The sequence below is a fragment of the Sminthopsis crassicaudata genome, chromosome 1, assembly GCF_048593235.1.
Source record: "Sminthopsis crassicaudata isolate SCR6 chromosome 1, ASM4859323v1, whole genome shotgun sequence".
Classification (NCBI taxonomy): domain Eukaryota; kingdom Metazoa; phylum Chordata; class Mammalia; order Dasyuromorphia; family Dasyuridae; genus Sminthopsis; species Sminthopsis crassicaudata.
The window spans coordinates 326,750,103-326,773,138 of NC_133617.1; the positions used below are offsets into that span (position 1 = coordinate 326,750,103).

A 23,036-nucleotide genomic window follows, 5' to 3' on the forward strand; every position below is an offset into this window, starting at 1 on the left:
AAATTAGAACAAAAGGTTTGGCAATTGTCAATGTTGTAAAATTACACATGCATATACTTGGTAAATAAAAACTATTAAAATATTAAAAAAAAAAGATGATCGTTGAATTCATAGGCGATAATGCAATTGCCAATTCTTCTACATTCTGTCAAACAAGTAGAGGAGAGAACCCAAGACAGATACAATTGTTAGGGCACAGATGATGATCTAACAAAATAAGACCAAGGAGTGGTCAGATAATTAGGAAGAGAATAGTGACAGACCATTGTCCTGAAAATGTGAGGAAGAGATCTTATCCAAAAGGAAGGGGTGGTCAACAATGTCAAATGTTGCAGAGGTCAAGATGTGTGACAACAAGAGATGGGAATTTATAGTAAAGAATTCTTTGGTGACTTTGAAGAAAAGTTTCAAGGCAGTGGTGGTGTTATGTTCTTACTAAGTGCTAAGTTGGTACTTAACAATTCTCTAGTTCACATCTTTGGTTCCGGCCTTTGAAGTTTACACATTTGAAGTTTTGAAAAGGAGTTTACACACCCTTTAAAAGGAGCAAGTTCATTGGTTGAAGTAATTTTCCCACAAGCCCCTGAGTTCTCACATGCCCATTCTCTGGGTGGATAAAAGAGGCAACATTGGGCCTGAAGAGGAGTCTAGTCTGGGACTGAGTTGAGATGGCAGTCCCCAAGGACAACTTTGAGATGACCAGACCTTCACATATTGGCGCCCACAACGTGGAGCAAGGACTTTTGCTTATCCTGACAAGGACTTATTCTGAACCCTTCAGGGGAGCTAGCCCGGACCTTGACATGATGGGAATGAGCACCACATTTCAAATGGTCAAGAAGTGGGTGGAAGTGTGAAGCAGAAGTAATGAGTGTGGAAATATAGGGAGAAGTTTCCTGGATGTGAAGGCTAAAGAGATAAAAAATAATAGCTTGAAGTGATTGATGGTTGGGCCAAATGAAAGTTTATTTTATTTTATTAAGAATAGAAGAATCCTAAGCATATTTCTAAGCATCCAGGAAAGTCAGTGAGTAAGAGGAGTTAAAAATTAGGGAGAGAGAGAGAAAACAATTAAAAAAATGAAGAGATGGGATCCAAAGTACAAGGAGAAATGTTATTGCTCCAGGAGAGGGAAAGAAGGAAGCAATGGGGGATTATGTTGAGTTGGAATTAGGAATGAGAAGGACTCTATGCCAGATGGTAAATTTTTCAGTGAGTATATAGATGATATTCTATGGTAACACTAAATAGAAGAGTAGTGCAGGTGCATAGCAAAAAATAGACTTTGAATAGGCATGTTGTGGAGTGTGATAGAGAGCTTATCAGGCCTGAGGCACAGTAGTTAGGTGCCAGCTAAATTGAAGTACACTCAGACAACAAAGTGTGTCATTTTATTCATTAGCATTCAGCAATATGAAGAGCAGAATAGGCAGTGGGAGTAATTCAGATTGGTACTTGAAAAATGATGAGTAGCCTTTGGACAATGGAGTAAGAAAATTCAAAGGCAGGGTCAGTAGAAAGTGGAATTGGTCAATTAATTGATCAAGATTTTGAAAAATTAATGAAGCCAAATTTCCTAAGTAATAACCTAAGGAAAAAACAAGGGTTGAAATGACTAGAAGTTACCTGGAATATATAGAATATACTTTGGAATGGTGAAGTGTTAGGAGAGTTGAAATGATTTGAGGTTATAGTCAGAGAAAGGAGTATTAAAGTTATGAGTTATGACAGTGGAAAACTCCTTGATAGTGTTGAAATCAAGGTTATAGATCATGTTTAATGGATAGAGAGCTGGACCTGGAAACAGAAAAATCTGAGTTCAATTCTGACCTCAGACATTTATTAACTGTGTGAACTTGGGTAAGTCATTTAATTTTGTTTGCCTCCATTTTTTTTATCTTTAAAATGAGCAGTAAGAATGCCAAACCACTTTGTCAAGAAAATCTCAATTAAGTGTCATGTAGTCAGATATGACTGACAATAATAATTATAGAGTTGGAATTGAGGGATTTCAGAGATTAATCCAATTATATCATTTTATACCGAAAGAAACTGAGGCTGACACGTTAAGATCTATCACTTTCCAAAAATCACACAGAGATACTAAGTGACAGAGGCAAAATACAAACCCAGATTATCTGAATCCATATCACAGCTTCTTTTCATTGAATTACACTGACCAAAAGTGTATGGTTGAGATGGGGTGAAGATGTAGCTCATGAAGTTTAAGAAATTACTGAACTTAGTATTAAGAATATTTGAAAGGTTTTCAAAGATAAAGTATAAAGGGGGTGGGAAAGACACGCCAAGTTTAGAGGCAAAATTTAAGTACACTGCAAAGTTCCTGTTGGGAGGTAGTGACAGTTAATTTGGACAGTTACATTGGGTCCATATTTTGAAGAGATATGAATGTCAAATTACAAAATTTGAACTTGCCTTGTGAAAAATCATAAGGCAAGGGCATGATGAAAGAACTATTTTGAGGAAGATTAATTGGAAAGCGAGAGAGTACCTAAGATGAAGAGAGACTACAGTCAGGAAAACTGTTGAAGAATCTTTGCAATGGGCCAAGGGTGAGGATTTATAATCTGAATCTGGGGTAATGACTTGGAGAAGAAAAATAGGTGAATTACTATCCTGTAGTCTGAATAGGAGGGGTAAACAAGGGTAAATAAAAGATGACTTTCAAGTTTCAAGCATGGATCATTGGGAGAAAGATGGCCCCCTTGATTCGGTGCCAGGCATGCATCTTGTGAATAATAGACTTGTGATAATTATTTGTTGATTATCTGTCTGACTGATTGGTTGAGTGGGGAAAAAACCCCCAAAGAAATGAGAAGGGAAAACTGACTTTGGAAAGAAGAACATTAGTTTGATTTTCGACATAGCAAGTTTGAAATGACAGAGAGATAGATATTAAGATAGGAATATTCATCTGGCAAGTTGAAGATGTACGAAGAAGATAAAGATTTGGGAGTTATCCAGATAGTGATGTGGGAGTTATCCACATAGTGATAATTGAAACCATAAGGATAAATGAATAATTCTAGGGAGAGTGTTGAAAGAGAAGAGCAGAGGGTTGAGGACTTAGAAAACAGAAAATTTGGAAAAGAACCAGTATAATTTTATATCTTGTTGAAGTGGCCAAGGGAAGAAGTTCCAAAGAAGGATGTGTGGCCAAGAGCATCAAATACTGAAGAGTTCATTGATTTAATTAATAATCATCAGTTTTGGGGAGCCTGTTGCCAAAGAAGTACATGATAAAATCTTTGTCCTTAAGACATTTATAATTTGACTGGGAAATGATTTATGCACAAGAAATAAATAGAGAACAATATAGTACAATTTAATTAAGTGATAATTATACGTATAGAGTACTACAACTCATGTCTGGAGACCTGAGGAAAATGTATGGGTATGAATAGTCAGAGAAACTTTCATGGAGAAATGTGGGCCTTGAAATTAGAGAGTTGAAAGATGAGTAGAATTGAATAGAAAGAACAGAAGAAAGAGGTCATTTCAGGTAAAAGTTTGGAGGCAGAGTGAAACAGGCTTTGTATTAAGGAACTGGGCAGGGGGCAGGTTCTACCCAATTGTGAGAAAAGGCTATTGTAAACAATGAAGCATTACATAAATCTGAGCTATTGTTATTACTGTTGTTATTACTAACAAAGGATAGAAAGGATATTGTAGAAATCATCTCATAGAAGACATGAATATCAGACTGAAGAGTTTAGACTTGATATGTCAATAAACAGTTTCTTGAATAGAAGGCTCATGTGATAAAGGCTTGATTATTAGGATGATTAATTTGCTATCAATATATAGGCTACATTGGAAGCAGCACTACTTCAGTAGGTAGTGTGAAAATGTTGAGTCAAGTCACCATCTTGAAAGGTTAGGTTATTTCCCAAATTGGGGAAAATATTTTTAAAGTTAAAGGTTCTGATAAAGGTCTCATTTCCAAAATATATAGAGAATTGACTTTAATTTATAAGAAATCAAGCCATTCTCCAATTGATAAATGGTCAGAGGATATGAGCAGACAATTTTCAGATGATGAAACTAAAACTATATCCACTCATATGAAAGTGTTCCAAATCACTACTGATCAGAGAAATGCAAATTAAGACAACTCTGAGATACCACTACACACCTGTCAGATTGGCTAAGATGACAGGGAACAAATAATGATGAATGTTGGAGGGGGATGTGGGAAAACTGGGACACTGATGCATTGTTGGTGGAGTTGTGAAAGAATCCAATCATTCTGGAGAGCAATTTGGAACTATGCCCAAAAAGTTATCAAAATGTGCATACCCTTTGATCCAGGATTGCTGTTATTGGGCTTATATCCCAAAGAAATACTAAGGAGGGGAAAGGGACCTGTATGTGCCAAAATGTTTGTGGCAGCTCTTTTTGTTGTAGCTAGAAACTGGAAGTTGAATGGATGTCCATCAATTGGAGAATGGTTGGGTAAATTATGGTATATGAAGGCTATGGAATAATATTGCTCTGTAAGAAATGACCAGCAGGAGGAATACAGAGAGTCTTGGAGAGACTTACATCAACTGATGGTGAGTGAAATGAGCAGAACCAGAAGATCACTGTACACTTCAATGTTGTATGAAGATGTATTCTAATGGAAGTGGATATCTTCGACATAAAGAAGATCCAACTCACTTCCAGCTGATCAATGATGGACAGAAACAACTACACGCAGAGAAGGAACACTGGGAAGTGAATGTAAAATATTAGCACTACTGTCTTTTTACTCAGGTTACTTCTACCTTCGGAATCCAATACTTAATGTGCAACAAGAAAATTGGATTTACACACATATATTATATCTAGGTTATACTGCAACACATGTAAAATGTATGAGATTGCCTGTTATCTATGGGAGGGAGTAGAAGGAGGAAGGGGAAAATCTGGAAAAATGAATACAAGGGATAATGTTATAAAAAAATTACTCATGTATATATACTGTCAAAAATGTATAATTATTAAATTAATAAAATTTAAGAAAAAAGAAAGAAAAGTTAGGTTATTTCCATTACAATTGAGTTTACACCTCCATTTTATAGATATTTTGGGGCAGGCAGTGCGTAGTGAGGAGTATAAGGAGAAAAACAAAGACTATATTGCTAGTGTTTATAAATTTTAATAGTTCCTTAGGAAATTGATTCTCATCTTAGTGAGTCTAGAGTTTGATAACAGGGTAGTTGTGTAGCCAAGACCCCTTGAAGATGAATTTTTGATTTTAAGAGTTCATGACTCTATATTTTCCCTATGTCACTGATCCCTGATCAGTAGGAATTGTGTTTATATTTCTCTTCCCTCAGGAATCTGTGTTCTGTAGCTATAGTTGTAACTTTCCCATTGGGTATTCATTCATGTGTGATAAGTGATTTCTGGTATCAAGTAAAGAAATGATTAGACCCCTCCAGAAAGAGGTAAATATCTGTGATATAACATTGTCTGACATATTTATCATTTAATTTTAGGAGTGAATTAAGAGTTTTGGTCTTTTTAAAAATATTTTCATTTTCCCCAGTTACATGTAAGATAATTATTTACATTTGTTTTTAAATTTTTGAGTTATAGATTCTCATCTTTCTTCCCCCATCCCCATTGACAAGGCACATCATAAAAGTTATATTGCAAAACAAAACTTAGATTGCCCCCCCAAAACTACTCTAAAAATAAAGTGAAAAATATATGTTTAAATATGTATTCAGACACAATCAGTTCTTTCTCTGGATATGGATAGTATTTTTCATAAGTCCTTCAAGGTCATCTTGGAGCATTGTTATCTCTGAGAACAGCTAATCATCACACAACATTGCTATTACTTTATAAGCAGTACATTCAGCTTTGCTTGATTTCATGATGGATTTTCCAAGTTTTTCTGAGAGTGTCCTGCTCATCATTTTTTATAAAAAATAATATTCCATCATAATCACATTCCATAGTTTATTTGACCATTCTCCAGTGGATGGCCATCCCTTCAATTTCTAATTCTTTGCCCTGAGAACAGAAATGTTATAAATATTTTTGTACATAACTTCTCCATTTTTTTCCTTTTTAACCTCTTTTGGGGTACATGCCTAGTAGTGGTGTTTATTGGGTCAAAGACTATGCCCTTTGGGCATAGTTCATATCTTTTGACCATTTATCAGTTGGGAAATGGCTTTTATTTTTTATAAATTTGACTCAGTTCCTTATACATTTGAGAAATAAGGTCAATCATCAGTGAAACTTCTTCAAAATTCTTTTCGTAATTACTGTTGCTAACTGTATTATGTCCTTTCTATTTATTCTCTCTCTTCTTTTATCCTGTCCTAATCAAAAATGTTTTGCTTCTGACCACCTCCTCCCCCAATATATCCTCCTTTTTATTACCCTTCCCCTTTTTTGTATCCTCTTTCCCTCCTATTTTCCTGCAGGGTAAGAGTAAGATAGATTTCTATGCCCATATTGAGTGTGCATGTTATTTCTTCTTTGAGTCAATTCTGATGAGAGAAGGTTATCTTAATTCCCCTCCCCCCCTCCTCTCCACCATAAAAGCTTTTTCTTGCTTCTTTTATGTCAGATAATTTACATCATTACACTTTTCCCTTTCCCTTTCTCCTGGGACATTCCTCTTTTACCCCTGAAATATTTTTTAGATATTTTCCCTTCATATTCAATCCAACACCTGTCCCCCAACTCTCTCTCTCTCTCTCTCTCTCTCTCTCTCTCTCTCTCTCTCTCACTCTCTGTATATAATATATGTAGGTATATAGCATATTACATATACCTTCTTCCAACTTGCCACAATAATAAGGAAGTTCTTACAAGTATCATTCTCCCTGTAGGAATGTAAACAGATTAACCTATATTAAGTCTGTTATGATTTTCTTTTTCTGATTATCTTATGCTTCTCCTGAGTCCTGTATTTAAAAATCAAAATTTATATTCAGTTCTGGTCCTTTCATCATGAATACTTCAAACTCTTTTTATTTCATTGAATGCCCATATTTTCCCCGAAGAATTATTTTCAATTTTATCAGGTAGGTGATTCTTGATTGTAGTTCCAGCTTCATTGCTCTCCAGAATATAATATTTCAAGCCATCCAGTCCTTTAAGATAGAAGCTGTTAAATCTTGTGTTACCCTAACTGTGACTCCATTATACGTGAATTGTTTCTTTGTGGATGCTTACAATTTTTCCCTTTGACCTAGTTATTCCAGAATTTGATTATAATATTCATAGAAGTTTTCATCTTAGGATCTCTTTCAGGAAGTGATCAATGGATTCTTTCAATTTCTGTTTTAGCTTCTGGTTCTAGAATATCAGGGAAGTTTTCTTTGATAATTTCTTGAAAAATCATGTTTAGATTTTTTATCCTGGCTTTCAGGTAGACCAATAATTTAAAAATAATCTCTTCTAGATCTATTTTCCATGTTGTTTTTCCAATGAGATATTTCACATTGTTTTCTACTTTTTCATTCTTATGGCTTTATTTTATTGTTTCTTGATTTCTCATAAAGTCATTAGCTTCCATTTGCTCAATTCTAATTTTTCAGGAATTATTTTCCTCAGTGAGCTTTTGTACCTTCTTTCCCATTTGGCCAGTTTTGCTTTTTAAGGCATTCTTCCATTAGCTTTTTGAATTTCCTTTTGCATCACTTTCATTTCTCTTCCCAGTTTTTCTTGTACTTCACTTACTTGATTTTCAAAAATTTCTTCAAGTTCTTCCATGGTCTGAGATCAATTCTTATTTTTCTTAGAGGTTTAGGATGTAGGAACTTTGACTTTGTGATCTTCTGAGTGTATATTTTGATCTTCCTTGTAACCATAATAATTTTCTATAGTCAGAATATTTTTTCTGTTGTTTGCTCATTTCCCCAGCCTATTATTTGGCTTTTCAAATCTTTGTTAAAGTAGGGATTTGCTTCCAGGGTGGAGGGTTAAATGGCTAAAGCTTCAGGGGTTTTGTGCAATTGTTTTCTGAGGTTCTTCTAGGGACAGAGTGTGGGCAAGTCAAAGAGTCCTGCCTCAGTGCCAGCAAAGAGGCACTTGAAATCCCTCTCTAACCAGAGGAGAGTCTCTATTTTCAATCCACCATCGTTATTCTGCTTCAGAAATCTTAGCCTTCTGAAAGGTGGAAGCAAGGGGAGAAAAATGAAAACATGAAAACCATTTAGCATTCTGGGTTGATGAGAAAATGGAGAGAACTTAGAACAAGGTGGTTATATGGAAAGAAAAGAAGAAATTCAAGAAACATCTTAAAAGGAGAGTCATTAGATGTCTTTATGTGGAAGATGAAGGAAAGAAGACAGAGGTTTGGAATCTGAGAGACTGGTAATGATAGTGTAGTGCCCCTTGTCCTGCCTGTCCTCTTCCCAGCAGATTCCTCTGCTGGTAAGGAAGTACAACAAAAATGAGGAACTGGAAAGGAAGATGATTTGGGGAGAAGAATATATTTTATTTTGGACATCTTTAATATATAATGATGAAAAATCCAAATGGAAATTTACAATGGATTGGAAAATACAGGGGGAGCTAATGAATAAAAGAAGTTAGGACCCAATGATGAAACTCTGGATAACACCCATTGTTTAGGAGCTGGAAAAAAGGAAAATTAAAGTGGGATAAGACTCAAGAACTTTTTAATAGTGATGTTAAAGAAGTCAAAGGGGGGAAAGGAAATATAGTTTTAATCTTTCTTCCCACCAACAATACTTAATAAATATTTTTAAAGGTGGGTAATGCTCAAGAACTGAGTTTGAGCAGCCCCTCCTACCCTTGTTGCTATGATTCAAAAATGTGATCATTTTTTTTGAAGCTTCAATTTCCTAATCTATGAAATAAGAATAATGTTTGTAATTGCTGCATCACAGGATCATGCTATTGGGAGCAATCTGTAAGCTACAAAGTACAATGTCTATGATGATGATGATGATGATGATAATTTGTCTTGTACTTCAAATTCTGAACAGAATTCTGATTAAGTGAGAGATTGCCCACAGACTACTCTTACTTCTCCCCTAAACACTATCTCATTATGCACTAGGAGCAGAGAGAAAGAGCTGGTGGATCTAATCTCTCTAGGAAGTAATATTTAATGAAAATTAGAATAATTGTTTGAAGTTGTTTCATTCCTGCACAAGAACAATAAAATTTTCCAGCATCAGACATGCACATCACAAAGATCAATTAATTAAAATGAATTTGTTATCTATCACACATTTCTAAATTAGATTTACCTGGCTATACCTGTTGGAAAATATAGCAATTTGTGAGCATCAGTTATTTTTCTGGTGTTGCTATTAAAGCATTCACTGAGTGAGATAACTTGAAAATGAATGAAGTCAGTTACCTCTAACAAAAGAATATTAATTCCTAACATTTACCCAGTACTTTTTATGTGCCAGGCACTGTGTTAAGTGTTGTCCACTGAAAGGAGGAACTGTCCTTTTCACTTGCTTTCTCTCTATGCTCAGAAACATTAATTCTAATGAAAAGTGGTAAATTTTGTGGGAATATAAAATAGAAGTAAGTATTTCAGTATTCAAAAAAAGAAATGTTGATAATTAATTACAAAGTTGTTGTTCCTCTCCATCTTTTATTTTTTTTATGTCTCTGAAGAGATGCAAATATATTTTAATGTCAAAACACACTATAATGTTTAGTTTATAAATTCTGTGCAGGAAGGAAGCATAGATGTTTTAGTTTCAAAATTCATGAAATTGCTACAGATTATATCAAAACTTAAATCACTGGGGTAGAGAAGAAAACCCTGGGAAAGTTATTCGCTATTTTGTTATATCTGTGCTAATTAAGCATTTGCACAGATAATTGAGAGTTGGTTAATAGAACAACAACAAAGGACTAGAATAGTAGTTATTTGCCCATCTTTTAAAATATATATCATTCCTATGGGAAGAATATGTAAATCTTGCTACAGGTAAGACAGACAATAGGGATTGTCAATGTGTTAGGGGAAAACAAAAACAAAAACAAAGCAGCAATTCAAGGCATTTCCAATAGACTTGTGATAGAAAGAGCCATCTGTATTCAGAAAACTATGGAGACTGAATGTGGATCAAAGCATAGTATTTTCACCTTTTTGGTAATGGTGCTTCTTTCTTTTTTCCTTTGTCTTTTTCTTTTGATCTGATTTTTCTACTGCAACCTGATGCATATGGAAATATATTTTAGAAGATTTGCACATATTTAACCTATATTGCATTGCTTTCTGTGTTGGGGAGGGGACAGACAGGGAAGGAGGGAGGAAGATTGGGAATAAAAGGCTTTGCAAAAGTAAATGTTGAAAACTATCCAAAAATAGTATGTATTTGCATGTATTTGAAAAAATAAAAAAGTTATCCCACCAAGATGATATCTATGTTCATAAAAGAAATCATCTTGGTAGGATTCAGATTTATTTGTATTTCTTTCTGTAATTATAAGGCTTCTCTGTCTAGCTTGGCAATGAAATAATCTTTAGGAACCTACCAGATTCAATTCATCTTCTTTGTACATTCCAATCACAAAAACTGAAACTAAGAGATATAAGAGGTCTCAGAGACCGTTTAATCCAATTCAGAACTTAAAAATAATCATTTGTAGGCCAACTCCCACAAAGGAGATGGAAGCTTTTTGCTTTAAGGTCCTACTTCCTCAGTTGTTCTTGTTCAGTTGTGTCTGATTCTTCAAAACTCATCTTGGGTTTTCTTGGCAGAGATACTGAAGTGATTTGCCATTTTCTTTTCTAGTTCATTTTTATATAGATGGAGAATTGAGCAAAGGTAGGTGAAGTGACATGGCACAGTTTGCAGAGCTTATAAATATCTGAGGCTGGATTTGAACTCATGAAGGAAGATGAATTATCCTGATTTCAAACTCAGTGTTCCATGTATCCACCATACCTCCATAGAAATAGCCCATTTTCATTTTTAATACCTCTGGCTATCAGGGAAACTTTCTCTTAGATTAAATCTGTCTCTCTGCATCTTCTGCTTTTTGCAGAATTTATGATTTTAGGGTCCATCTTGAACAACTCTAAAGCCTAATCCATGGAACAGTCCTTCAAATAGTTACCATGTTAATGTCCAATTCTTTGAACTACTTTGAAGTACACTACTACTATTACTACTACTACTACCACTACTGCTACTGCTAAATGTTAATAATAATAACAGTTAGCTCTTATATAGTGGTTCAACATTTGCAAATAATTTTATATAATCTTATTTGATTCTCACAACAGCCCTACAAGGTAGGTACCATTTTACAAATGAGGAAGCTGAAGTTGAATAACTTACTTGCTCAGGATCACACAACTAGTAATTGACCTAGTCAGGATTTAAATTCAGGTCTTAATTATGTTTCAATTTTTTTTTATTTTGTCACAAATTCAAAATGATCCCTCACCATCCTGTTGTCCTACACACATATAATACATATGTATCAATGCTGAAATCATGGAAAATAGGAAAGTCAGCAACTTGGTTGTGAATTTTACACATTCTATCCTTAATAGATTTTTTTAAAACCCATAATAAAATAAAAAAGCCCATACTAAATCTTGTTGCAGTGAAAGCTAATTCTTTGTCATAAAATAGTTGACCTTTCTATAGTATGTTGTGAACTACAAAACACTTTAAAAAGTTGAATCTCATCTGATACTTGCAATACTGTGAAGTAGAGGGAGTCTAAGATATTATACTCATGTTATATTTGATAAAGCTGTAGCCTAGAATTCTTAGTGACTAGTCCCATGTTACATATGCCAAGATGTATCTTGAACTCTGTCTTTGTGACTCCAAATGCAATGTTTCTTCTGCATAGAATTTTAGAATTGCATGAAACCTTACAGATAAACTAGTGCAACTTTTTCATTTTCTAAATGAGAAAGCAAAGGCCCAGAACTTTGTTGATTTGCCTAAAATGCTAAAGTCTTTTTTGAATGAATCCAGTTTAGTTTCTATTACATTGATCTCTTTTATTAAAACAGAAAAAAATAGTGCATTTGAACATAAAAAGCAAATTTAATTCAGATTCTCTAAAGCAGTGTGATGAAAGAAAGTTTCTTATAAATATTTTTAAAAATCAACCTATATTATAGTCCTTTAAAATAATCTTTATTCCTATCTTTTTGAGAAAGTTTATGTGTTTGCAGAGTTATAACAGAAATTGGGTGGACATGAATACTTTCATTACAAGAATGGTTATTCTAGTTAGTATGCTATACTCCTAATCATATAAATTTCAAACAGAATTTTTATTATTTTCCAGGTTTCCAAGGAGAATTGGAAAGTTGTAATGGCAAAGTAAAAATAATAAGTTTAGTTCTTTAACCTATTATGCTCACAGAGCCTCAAAAAATCCAGTGTCTTTCATCTTAAGAAATGAATCTTCTTATTAAAAATAGACTATAATACTATTACTAGGCTTACCTAAAATTAGTACAATTATATTTATGTCTTGTTGGAATTTTAATATTTTTAAATCAATGGCTCAATAAAATAAGGTTGTTATAATATGAAGTATTGCAAAATGCTCTTAGCAGTATAATTTTTTAAAAATAATTTTATACATATACACATATTTCATCGAAGTTAGAAGACCTGTTTCTACTCCCCCCCACCCTCCTAACTCTGTCTCTTATAACTCTTCCTTTATGTGAGTGTATATATTATATATACTCATACTTCTGTGTATAATTTCTATTTTTGTAAATAAGACATGAGAGGCAGCTAGTTGGCACAGTAGATAGAGCACCAGCCCTGAAGTCAAAAGGACCTAAGTTCAAATCTGAACTTAGACATTTAACATTTCCCAGCTGTGTGACCCTGGGCAATTGCCTCAATTGCTTCAACAAAAACAACAACAACAACAAAAAACAAAACAAATAAATAAATAAGACCTGTGATTTCATCAGTGTAGAGAAAAAGTTCTTCCACTAATACAAATGGACTAGTCTGAATTTTATATGATTTGACTTTTGTATGTGTTAGTCTTTAAACCTAGCTTCTTCCTAGCTCTGAGAATGGTTCTTTGTCCATTGTGTCATAGTGTCTTTCACATATGAATACACACATGTATATGTATGTGAATAATTTGGGATGTCCCAACAAATCCTAGGGAAATCAGGCCTACAATAAACACATTTAGTTGTAAAGGTGAGTAGTATATTTAATAGAAACTCAGATGGTTCCAACTTCTATTAAGTACTTTAAGACTCATTTTTAAAACAAGTAAAGTTTATTTGAAACATTAGTTCTTTTGAAAGGCTCTTGTTATATAGCAACTTAAATTGCTTTATATAGAATGGGGTAAGATTATGGATTTGGGGACTTTCATAGAGTACTGTCAAATTAGAATAGTAATTGTAATTTTGGATCTGCCTCATTTTGGCAAAAGTGAGAACATGACTACAAATTCAGAGTGGATAGTGCTCTTCACAGATTCTTGATCATTTATGCTATTATTTCTGGCAAATGCTGTTGCTAAAAGCATGAATATGCTTTTTTTCATTGAAATCTCCTTTTAACTGAATGTAGTAAGCTACACATATGTGACCCTTGCTTTTGTTAGACTGGAACTTATAGATCCTTTGTGTTGAGGGGCTCTGAGTTGTGATAAGGCTAAAATTATTCAAATACTAAGTCCGATACCAAAATGGGGAACTCTTTTTGAAAAGAGGGGCCAACAAGCTGCATAAGGAAGGAGCTCAGATCAGAAATGGAGCAGGCCACAGCTTCTGTTGTTATCAGCAGTGGGGAGAATCTGAGCTTCTAATTTGGACACAAGTCTCCAAAAAAGCCGGTGGGGAGAGAAGGAATGCAAAAAGCCTCTATGATTACTACAACTTTAATGTTTTAATCATCATTCAAATACTTAACAAATTTTAAATACTTTTGCAGTATTTGCCCAGCTGGTCTTCACAAATATGTCAAATATTATATCTTTGATACATTGGGTTGCAGAAAATTAGAATAAATCTATACTTGACAAGAGTTTTAAGACTGTCATTTTGTTTTCTAAAAAACCAGCATTTTGCAAATAGTTTTTATGAAGTAAATAAGATTCCCTGAAAAATTGCAAATGTCCTTCTCCCACCCTACTTCCTGCCAGCCAACTGCCCCAAACTTTTTAATATAAAATTGTGTGTTATCAAAAAGTTGTGACATTTTTTCCTAGTATAAAATCAGTCTTAATTTCCTTTTTATCTTACTCAAAATATGCCCAAATTCTTTTTGTTACAGCATTTTCCCAAAGTCTTATTACTGACTTCCTCAGTGCTTTTTTGTATTCTGTCTATATTGCAGTCTCCAAAGTTTTTGTGGTCAAATTATTTGGGAAATACTGCATTATCGTTCCATGGCTAATCCTGTGGAGCTTATTCCTATAATTTTTCCTTTTCAAATAGAAAGCAAAAAGGGGAATTTTGTCCTCTAGCCAAACATTTTGAGAAAAGCAAGATAAAGTGCAAATATTGGAGTACTCATGTATCTTCATAGTAGTTAATTTCATGCATGTATGAAAGATAATAGATGTGATTCCCAGATGCTAAATATTTCTGAGCTATTGTTATATGGTAGTACTGTCTGGGGCATAATGAAATTAACTCATGCAGACTGGTAAATTACTGAAAATAATGAAGTTGAAGAAATTCATTCATCTTAATCAATTTATGTATTTCCATTCTAATCTTGATAAACAGCACAGTACATTTGGAAGCCAAATGTACTGACAATAGTTCTTTCAAGACAAATATACAGCTGAAAATGTTTTGGGTTTTTTTTGTTTTTGTTTTTCATGATAAACAGAATTTTTTTTCTTACATGACTCTTGTTTTTCTTTTAGTGGCAAAGCATTTCTATAACATTGGTTGAGAAAGTTCAGATGATTGCTGTAATCCTAGGATCACTGTTCTTAATAGCAAGTGTGACTTGGCTTCTGTGGTCAGCCTTCAGCCCCTATGCGGTATGGCAAAGGAAGGACATCCTCTTTCAAATCTGCTATGGGATGTATGGTTTTATGGATCTAGTGTGCATAGGTAAGATTATGACATCAAACTTTGAAAACTGTCACTAATATATTTGTTATTCTCTTTTTGTAAATTCTGTCTACAGCAGTGTGATGTGATTTGATGTTTTCTTGATTCTTCAGATCATTAACTTATTTGAGAGTGGTGGAAGGGAATCAAAATTTTTTGTAAATAAAATTCAGCAATTTTTTACATGTAATTGGGAAAAGTAAAATATTATTAATGTTAACACTTTAAAAAATTTAAAATAAATTAATAATAGCCTTTTTTTTTTTTTTTTTTTTTTTTACAAATTAGAGCAAATAGTTTCCTAAATTCCTCTCTCCCATCCCACTCCCTTGGAAGAAAATAAAATTTTTTTTTTCAGAAAAATTTGCCTGTTTTGGAAATAAAGGGTTAAGGAAGTTGATGAAACCATTACATATAAATAGATGATATTAGGACAAGGATTTCCATTGTGAAATAGCAGTAGATAGCAACATCTTTCATATGTTTGATATGCTTTAACTTATGTAAAAAGGAGGATGATACTATTTAGGGAGACAATGGGATTGATTCTCCTAGGGCATTAAGCTACTCTCAAAAATTATTGGACACCCTAGGAAAGATGTATTACCCCTTCAAGCCACAAGGTACTATTTAGTAAATTAAATGGCTTGGTAAAGAATGAAATTGAAACTTTTGGCAAAAATGAGACTTTAAATGGCTACCTGTAGTTTTCAGTGATGCAAGTTTGACCCCTCTCAGTGTGGCCAGTGTGATTTGATAATGGAAAGCATATGTAATTAACATTTTTAGAGCTATGATATATCTGTAAGTTAAGTTTAAAAAGTGAGTTGCATTAACCTTTTCAGGTCTCTTACATTACAATTTTCATTCAAGCTTCATTTTAACTGATGGATAAGTTATAAACTGGACAGTCATTACCTGAACAACTCAATTATCCCTTGCATGAATTACTGCTCTTTGTTTTCAGTGGAGAACAACTGAACTGATTGGACAGTTTGTAGGAATCATTTTGTTAGAAAAAAGTTCTGTTTTTCCACACCAGTATTTTAAAGAATTATTGCCTATTGCTATTGATAAGAAAATATAGCTTAAATTTAAGTTTTTTCTTCCCCCAAGCCCCAACATAAGAATTTTATTCAGTTTTTGACTATTATTGGAATCCTGAAAACTAGTTAGTTTCATGGGTCAGAAAATTTTTTTTTATATTTGATAATTTTCAAAATATTATTTCTTGTGATATAATAAATGATGGAAATTGTTGGTTTTCCTAACAAAACATTTTAATTCCTCAATCCAGCATTTAAATAATTTGAATGTTAAATCTAACAACAAATTATTTTAACTAATGTAAAATAATGTGTTATGCTTCACAAAGGTTTTAACAATTGTTTGAAAGCATGGTCTGCTAGGTAATCAATGTAAGCAATTATTGTCTTTTTGTTGAATCTTTTGGGAGTTAACATTTTCATTAATTCAGAATTTTTCATATTGGTAGTGCTTTCCAATATCTTTTGATGAATTGATTCACACATCATCACTAAATCATTCCTAAACTACTGAAAAATATGAAAGAATTCACAGTAAAAAATATTGCTTAATTCACAAGGCAGCCTCATAAATCTGTGTAAACTAGTTCAAAAGAATATGAGCCTCTTAGAAGTATATTCAAGACTATTCATTTATTCAACAGTTATTTTACATCTCATATATGTCCAAGACAACATTCTAAGTACTATGGGAGATTCAAAAATAAATAAGAAAATATATTAATAATTAATAATAGCAACTAAAATATTATGTGGTGATGATTACTATGTGCTTTACGATTATTATCTAATTTGGTCTTCACCACAACCTGAGAAATAGGTGCTATTATTATTATCACTATTATTCTCATTTTATAGATGAGGAAACAGAGATGAAGTGACTTTCCTGGGGTTACATAATTAGTAAATGTCTCTATTGCAAATTCATAGTATAACAGATTTGGAGCTCAAGGCAGTTTTCTGTTTGGAGGCATGTTGGTTGGTGGTGTGGATTTCACCATGCTTCTCCTTAGAGGGACCGTGGATATAGGTAGATCTCCACTAAAATGCTGAAGTTCTTGCTACAAATCTTTTCTATCCTGTGATTCTGGTAATGACTAGGAAGAAGCTAGTCAATCAATAAGCATTTATTAAGTACTAAAGAAGTCTGCTTATTATATTTTTTGTTGAGCTGTTTCATTCAAAGTTTTCTTGGTAAAGATGCTGGAGTGGTTTGCCATTTTCTTCAGCTCATTTTACAGTTGAGGAATTGAGGGAAATAGGGTTAAGTGTCTTTCCCATGGTCATATGGTTAGTAGGTGTTTGAGGATGGATTTGAATTCTTTTCTCCTGAGCTGGTGCTCAGTTTCCCAATTTCATCAACTGTGGGCTACATCCCCATGTGGGATCTCATAACTGAATGTGGGAGTAGCAAAATTATGATTTATCATCAATAAATGTTTGATTTGTATGTCTATTTTATATACCTATATACTCAGGACACATAAAAAATCCCTCGAGCAAATAGGGGTCATGAGTGGAAAAAGTTTAAGAAGCCCTGCTCTATTCACTGTGACACCTAGCTACCTTAATTATATTAATAATCTTTGAAAATAATCTTTTGAAACTTGTGAAACATAAGAAAACTTCCTTGACCCAAGAAGCCATTTTCCTTTTAATATTCTAAAGTGCCACAAAGTGAATATAGAAGTTGATTGACAAGTTATTTTCCATTTTTTCCTGATTATCAGACAAATGAGCTTCAACTTCAGCATGGAGATTTAGATCATCTATAACTAAAAAGTTCCTGACAGTGAGGGTTATCATAGAAATTATAGAGTGGAGTTAAACCTTCTGATTCTTTGGAGATCTTAGGGAAATATGGAGTGCTATCAGTTTATGTGGGTGTGGGGAACTGCATTAAGTTTTATTTACAAGGCCAAGAAAAGATACTAATTAGCCTCTTACAGGCTTCCTTTGTGGCTCTCATTCTATACAAACATGAAAGATAATGTTCAAACCATAACATCCTCTAGTTAGCTAATAAATGAGTTATCAACTTTAGAGCAAAATATATAAATGCAGTTTAATTTCTTTTTTTAAAAAAGCTAGCCACTTAAATAGGAATTTGGTTATGTGTTTTCAGGATGAACATATTCTGGTTATTTAGGACTTTGTTAAATATTTAATGATGTGCCTATTCACCTTTTCCTTTGTTTGACTTTATCTTGATATTAATTTATTGGTAAAAGTGTCAGGGGTCTAGATATTATGGGATTGAAATAGATAGCTGAATAGATTGATAAATAGATAAATGGCTCAATAAACTATGTTATCTGGTTCCTATAAATGGGTTTGCATTTTCTAAATGGCAATAGAAGTCTGTGTTCCAAGAGAAATGATTAAAGTAAGAATGAGCTCAACAGTTTCTGGAGAAGGGTATTCAAGGTTAGAGAGTAATTGCAAGGAGGTAGAGGAGAGATAATCCATAAAAGGCAGCAAGCCTCTTCAGCAGATGGCCTTTTTCTGTTACTAACCTTTCTTATGATACTTATATGGATTAGGTTCAAATGCAATCTCTAAGGTATTTCTATAGCATACTACTTTATCAATTATACTTCACTGCTAAAATAATGGAAATGCAAAGAAATATAATTTTATATTATATTTTGGAGGCTCTTTTTAATATTTAAATAGGTAGCATTCAGACTGTGATCATGCAGAAAGAAACTAATATAAAAGATTTAAATCACTACAAACATTGCAACCCAATGGCAGTAATTTAGAAAGAAGTAATAACCAAAATTTCTTGTGCTGGATTCCTTTTAAGAAGATTTGTACTATGTACAAATGAAGATTAGCAAACTGAGGAATAAATTGAAGAGAATATACAGACTTGGAGGTATGGTAACGCTTTCAGCCTTAGTTTTCCTTCTTATTTGTCATATGCTACAGAATAAAATATCATTAGACATGACAGAAGTAGCAAAGCATTTTGCTACTGGATGAATGCATTTATAATACTATTCAATTTAATAAATTCAGGCATTATTAATTGCCTACTATGTGCAAAAACATTATGTCCCAGTCACTGAGCCCTCATAGTTAAAAATGAAAAACACTTTTTGCTCTCAAAAGAGATTCTATTCTACTGTGGGTTAAAGGGTGGAACACACTATGTATAGAGTTAAGTAAATGTAAGGTAATTTGAGGACAGAGAGGGCATTAACAATTGGGACAATCGATCTGAACCTTGAAAAAAGCTTATAATTCTAAGAGGTTTAGGTTTAAAAAGTGCCTATATCCCACGCATGAGACACAGAGATGGGAATTGATAGATTATGGTTGGGGAACAGCCACTGTAGCAGGAACATAAACTCTGCAAAAGGGAAATGAGATGACATAAGTCTGGAAAAGCTGAGAAATTTGCTGCACAGAAGGGAATCACTGAGGGTTTTTAGCAGGAGATATGTGAACATAGGTAGTGTAAAAAAGATTACCTGAGATTTAGGCCAGATTTTGTGATGGAGAGAGCCATTTGCACCCAGAGAGAAGACTATGGGGACTGAGTGTGGATCACAATATTTATTTTCATCTTTTTTGCTATTGTTTGCTTGCATTTTGTTTTCTTTTTCAGTTTTTTTTCTTTTTTGATCTGATTTTTCTTGTGCAACGTTTAACATATATGGATTGCTTGCCATCTAGGGGAAGGAGTGGAAGAAGGAAGGGAGAAAAAATTTGGAACACAAGGTTTTGCAAGGATGAATGCTGAAGACTATTTATGCATATGTTTTGAAAATTTTAAAAATCTTTATTAAAAAAAAAAAAAAAAAAAAAAAAAAGATTACTTGAGCCTTAGAAAATCATGTTGCCAGCAATGCTCTGGATTGACCAGGGAGAAACAGGTAGCTCTGGGAGACTATATTTGAGGCTGAGTCATCAAAATATGAGGTAATGAGATTTTGAAACTAGTGGAGAGAAGGGGAATGGATGAGATAGAAATTGTAGATGTGGAAGACTTGGCTTTCAATTGGTTGTGGGAGTTGAGGGTGAGAGAAGAGTCATCAAGATAGAAAACCTGGGTAGCTGAAAGGATGTTGCTACCCTTCACAAAAATAGAGAACTTTGGAAGAGTGAAGATAATTGAATTCTCTTAGGAACATTGTTGATGTCACTGGATGTCAATGGACTATTTAGTTGGAGATATCAAGTTGGTTATACAGAGTAGGGATTCAAAAAAGAAATTAGGGCTATATATATATAGATTTTGAAGTTTTAAATTCATCTAGTCCTTTTTGCAGCCAATGAATAAAATGACATATTGATTCAGGAGCAACAACTATGAGGTAAGGACAATAACAGAGGTTGCTCCTTTCCTAACAGAGTCATAATTAATGTCTGGAAAATGTTTTGATTCCCTCTGAGACTCTGAGAAAGAATAATTATTGCTATACAATTAAATATCTTGGATTAAAATTTTGAAAAAATGGAAGCTTTAAAATGTCTTTTATTAGTGATTCATGTAAAATTACTTGGTTTTCTTTAAGAATTTCTAAAAATCATGTATCCATTTTTCCATGAAATCATTTTATTTTGTGAACATAAGACTTGCCACATTGGATCAACAAAGATATGTTGTGGAAACTTATAGTTGCTGTCCTTGAAATCTTCTTCAAAGATTAGGGATACTGCAAACATCTTTTTTAATGCAATTTTATTTTATTTTCAATTCCAATTTTTTCCTTTCTACTTTCCCTCCTCTACCCATTGAGGAAACAAGAAAAACAAATCCCTCTATGGAAGAGAGCAGATAAAGGAGCAGAAAAAGAAAAAAGGAGATATGTCTCTTTTTTCACGGAAAAATAACCTTTACTTACAGTACAAAACTATTCACAAGTTCATAGGATTTGCTTTAATGATTTTTCTTAAAAACTTTCCATAATTCTTCTAACTTTCCAAATAAGTATTCCAGTAGGAAATATCTCTTTATGGTTTGGCAGTGTCTGTGACTATTTGGAGTAAATTTTGTTTACTCCCAATTCTGTGGTGAAAATGATTGATCATATTAATCTTTGATTAAGTTTCAATGGATATGGAAATATCCAAATCTAGTTATACTTATTCAATGCAAATATCAGGTAATCATAAGAGGGTTTTTTTGTTGTTGTTTTTATAAATGGGTTCAAATCATTTTATCAACCCACAAAGTTTTTAAGCATGCCTTATTTTTATGGACCTTCATAAAAATAAAAGTCTCTGGCCTGGTAGAATCAGTTTAAGCTATTCACAACATGCTGAATTAACTTCTCATCACAAAGTTCCAAAGAATGCACTTGGGCAACAAATATTACTTAACTGCATTTTACAACCTGTAGTTATTTTAAACATGAACAAGAATCCCTAACATAAGGAATTAGGCAACTGAAGTGAAGTTTGCTGTTCCTGATAAAAGATCACTGCTTCTCCCTACTGTCCATGACTGTCTAGAAAATGAATTGTACCTCAATTATTGCTTATTTAATATTATGTCTTCATAGAAATATTTAGTGTCAAAAACCGAAAAAACAATTAAAATAATTTATTCTTTTTTCTTTTCTTCATTCATTTTAAACCTAAATACAAAGTAGAAAAAGAAAAAAAATCCATTGCTATGTATGCAGCAGAACATATGAGAGAATTCAAAATATAAAGCAATAAATCTCCATTTCAAGAAATCCTATATGATAAATATTACCCTTCCTGTTCAGAGCTGTCCATCTTTTCTTTGCTGATTTTCTTTTGTTTTTTGTTGTGTACTTTTTGCATTATTCCCTCCTGGATTCCTGAAGGCTACTTTTGATAAGTAAAAAGAGAAAGAAAGGCAGATTTGTAGAATATGCCCACATACATACATATGATAAATATACACATGTATGCATACATATACATAGATAACTCTAATTATATACATATCTACACATACACATTTACATGCATCTTTGTTTCTTTAAAGGGGCATACCCAGGGGCAGCTAGGGTGGCACAGTGGATAGAGCACCAGCCCTGAAGTCAGGAGGACCTGAGTTCAAATCTGGTCTCAGACACTTAACACTTCCTAGCTGTGTGATCCTGGGCAAGTCACTTAACCTCAGTCTCAGGAAAAAAAAATAAAGGTGCATAACCTCTTCCTTCATATAAAAAGTGCATAACCTCTTCCTTCATAAGCCCAAGTCTTTCCATCTTTTTCTAACTGCCAACTCAAAAATTTCCTATATTACCACATTATTCCAACCTTATATTGTCTTGTTATTTTAGTAGTCTAAAATAATATTGATTAATATGACTGACATATAGATTTTTCCTATTTTCCTGTTTTGATTAAATCTAATCTATTTTATCTTTGATTTTGACCTAGATCATGATTACTACTTCTGCTTTTTTTAAAAATATAAATTATACTTCTGATCTTTATTTTATGTTTATAGCTCTTATTTCCTATTCCTCCTGACTGCTCTGCTTTACTTCTACCCCCAACTTAGTCCCTCCTATTACTTAACCTATCTTCCCCCTAATCAGACCCCTCCCTTATCCTCTCCTCCCACCTTTATGCCTTGGCCTCTTGTTTCTCTGAATTTAGACATTTTTATAGCCATATATAGATTGTGTTCCCTCTCTATCCCATTCTTGTCAATATACAAATCCTTCAATACTCCCCATTCTATTACTTCCTTATCCTCTTATTTCTTTATAACGTCAGAATACTTTTATTCCCTTCTAAATTTTTGTTTTTCTCTTTTTAACCTAGATCTGATATGAGTAGAGTTCACTCTAAAAATACCTCCCTTATCCTCTCCTCCTTCCCAATCCCCTTTCTAAATTTAGAAGACTTTTATACCTTTGTATATGTGTGTGTGTATGTATGTATGTGTGCATGCATGCATATGTATATGTATATATGGTTCCTTCTTTAACCCATTC

The 23,036-nt window shown here is 33.3% G+C and overlaps 1 protein-coding gene across 1 annotated transcript in view; it reads left to right on the forward strand.

Annotated features, from left to right (window-relative positions):
* The window catches only part of MARCHF11 (membrane associated ring-CH-type finger 11), a 142,027-nt gene that overhangs the window by 95,094 nt on the left and 23,897 nt on the right, over window positions 1–23,036 (forward strand). Inside the window, exon 4 of the mRNA XM_074279105.1 lies at window positions 14,863–15,055. Within this exon, the coding sequence (XP_074135206.1) occupies window positions 14,863–15,055 (193 nt within the window). The remainder of the gene's footprint in view (window positions 1–14,862; window positions 15,056–23,036) is intronic.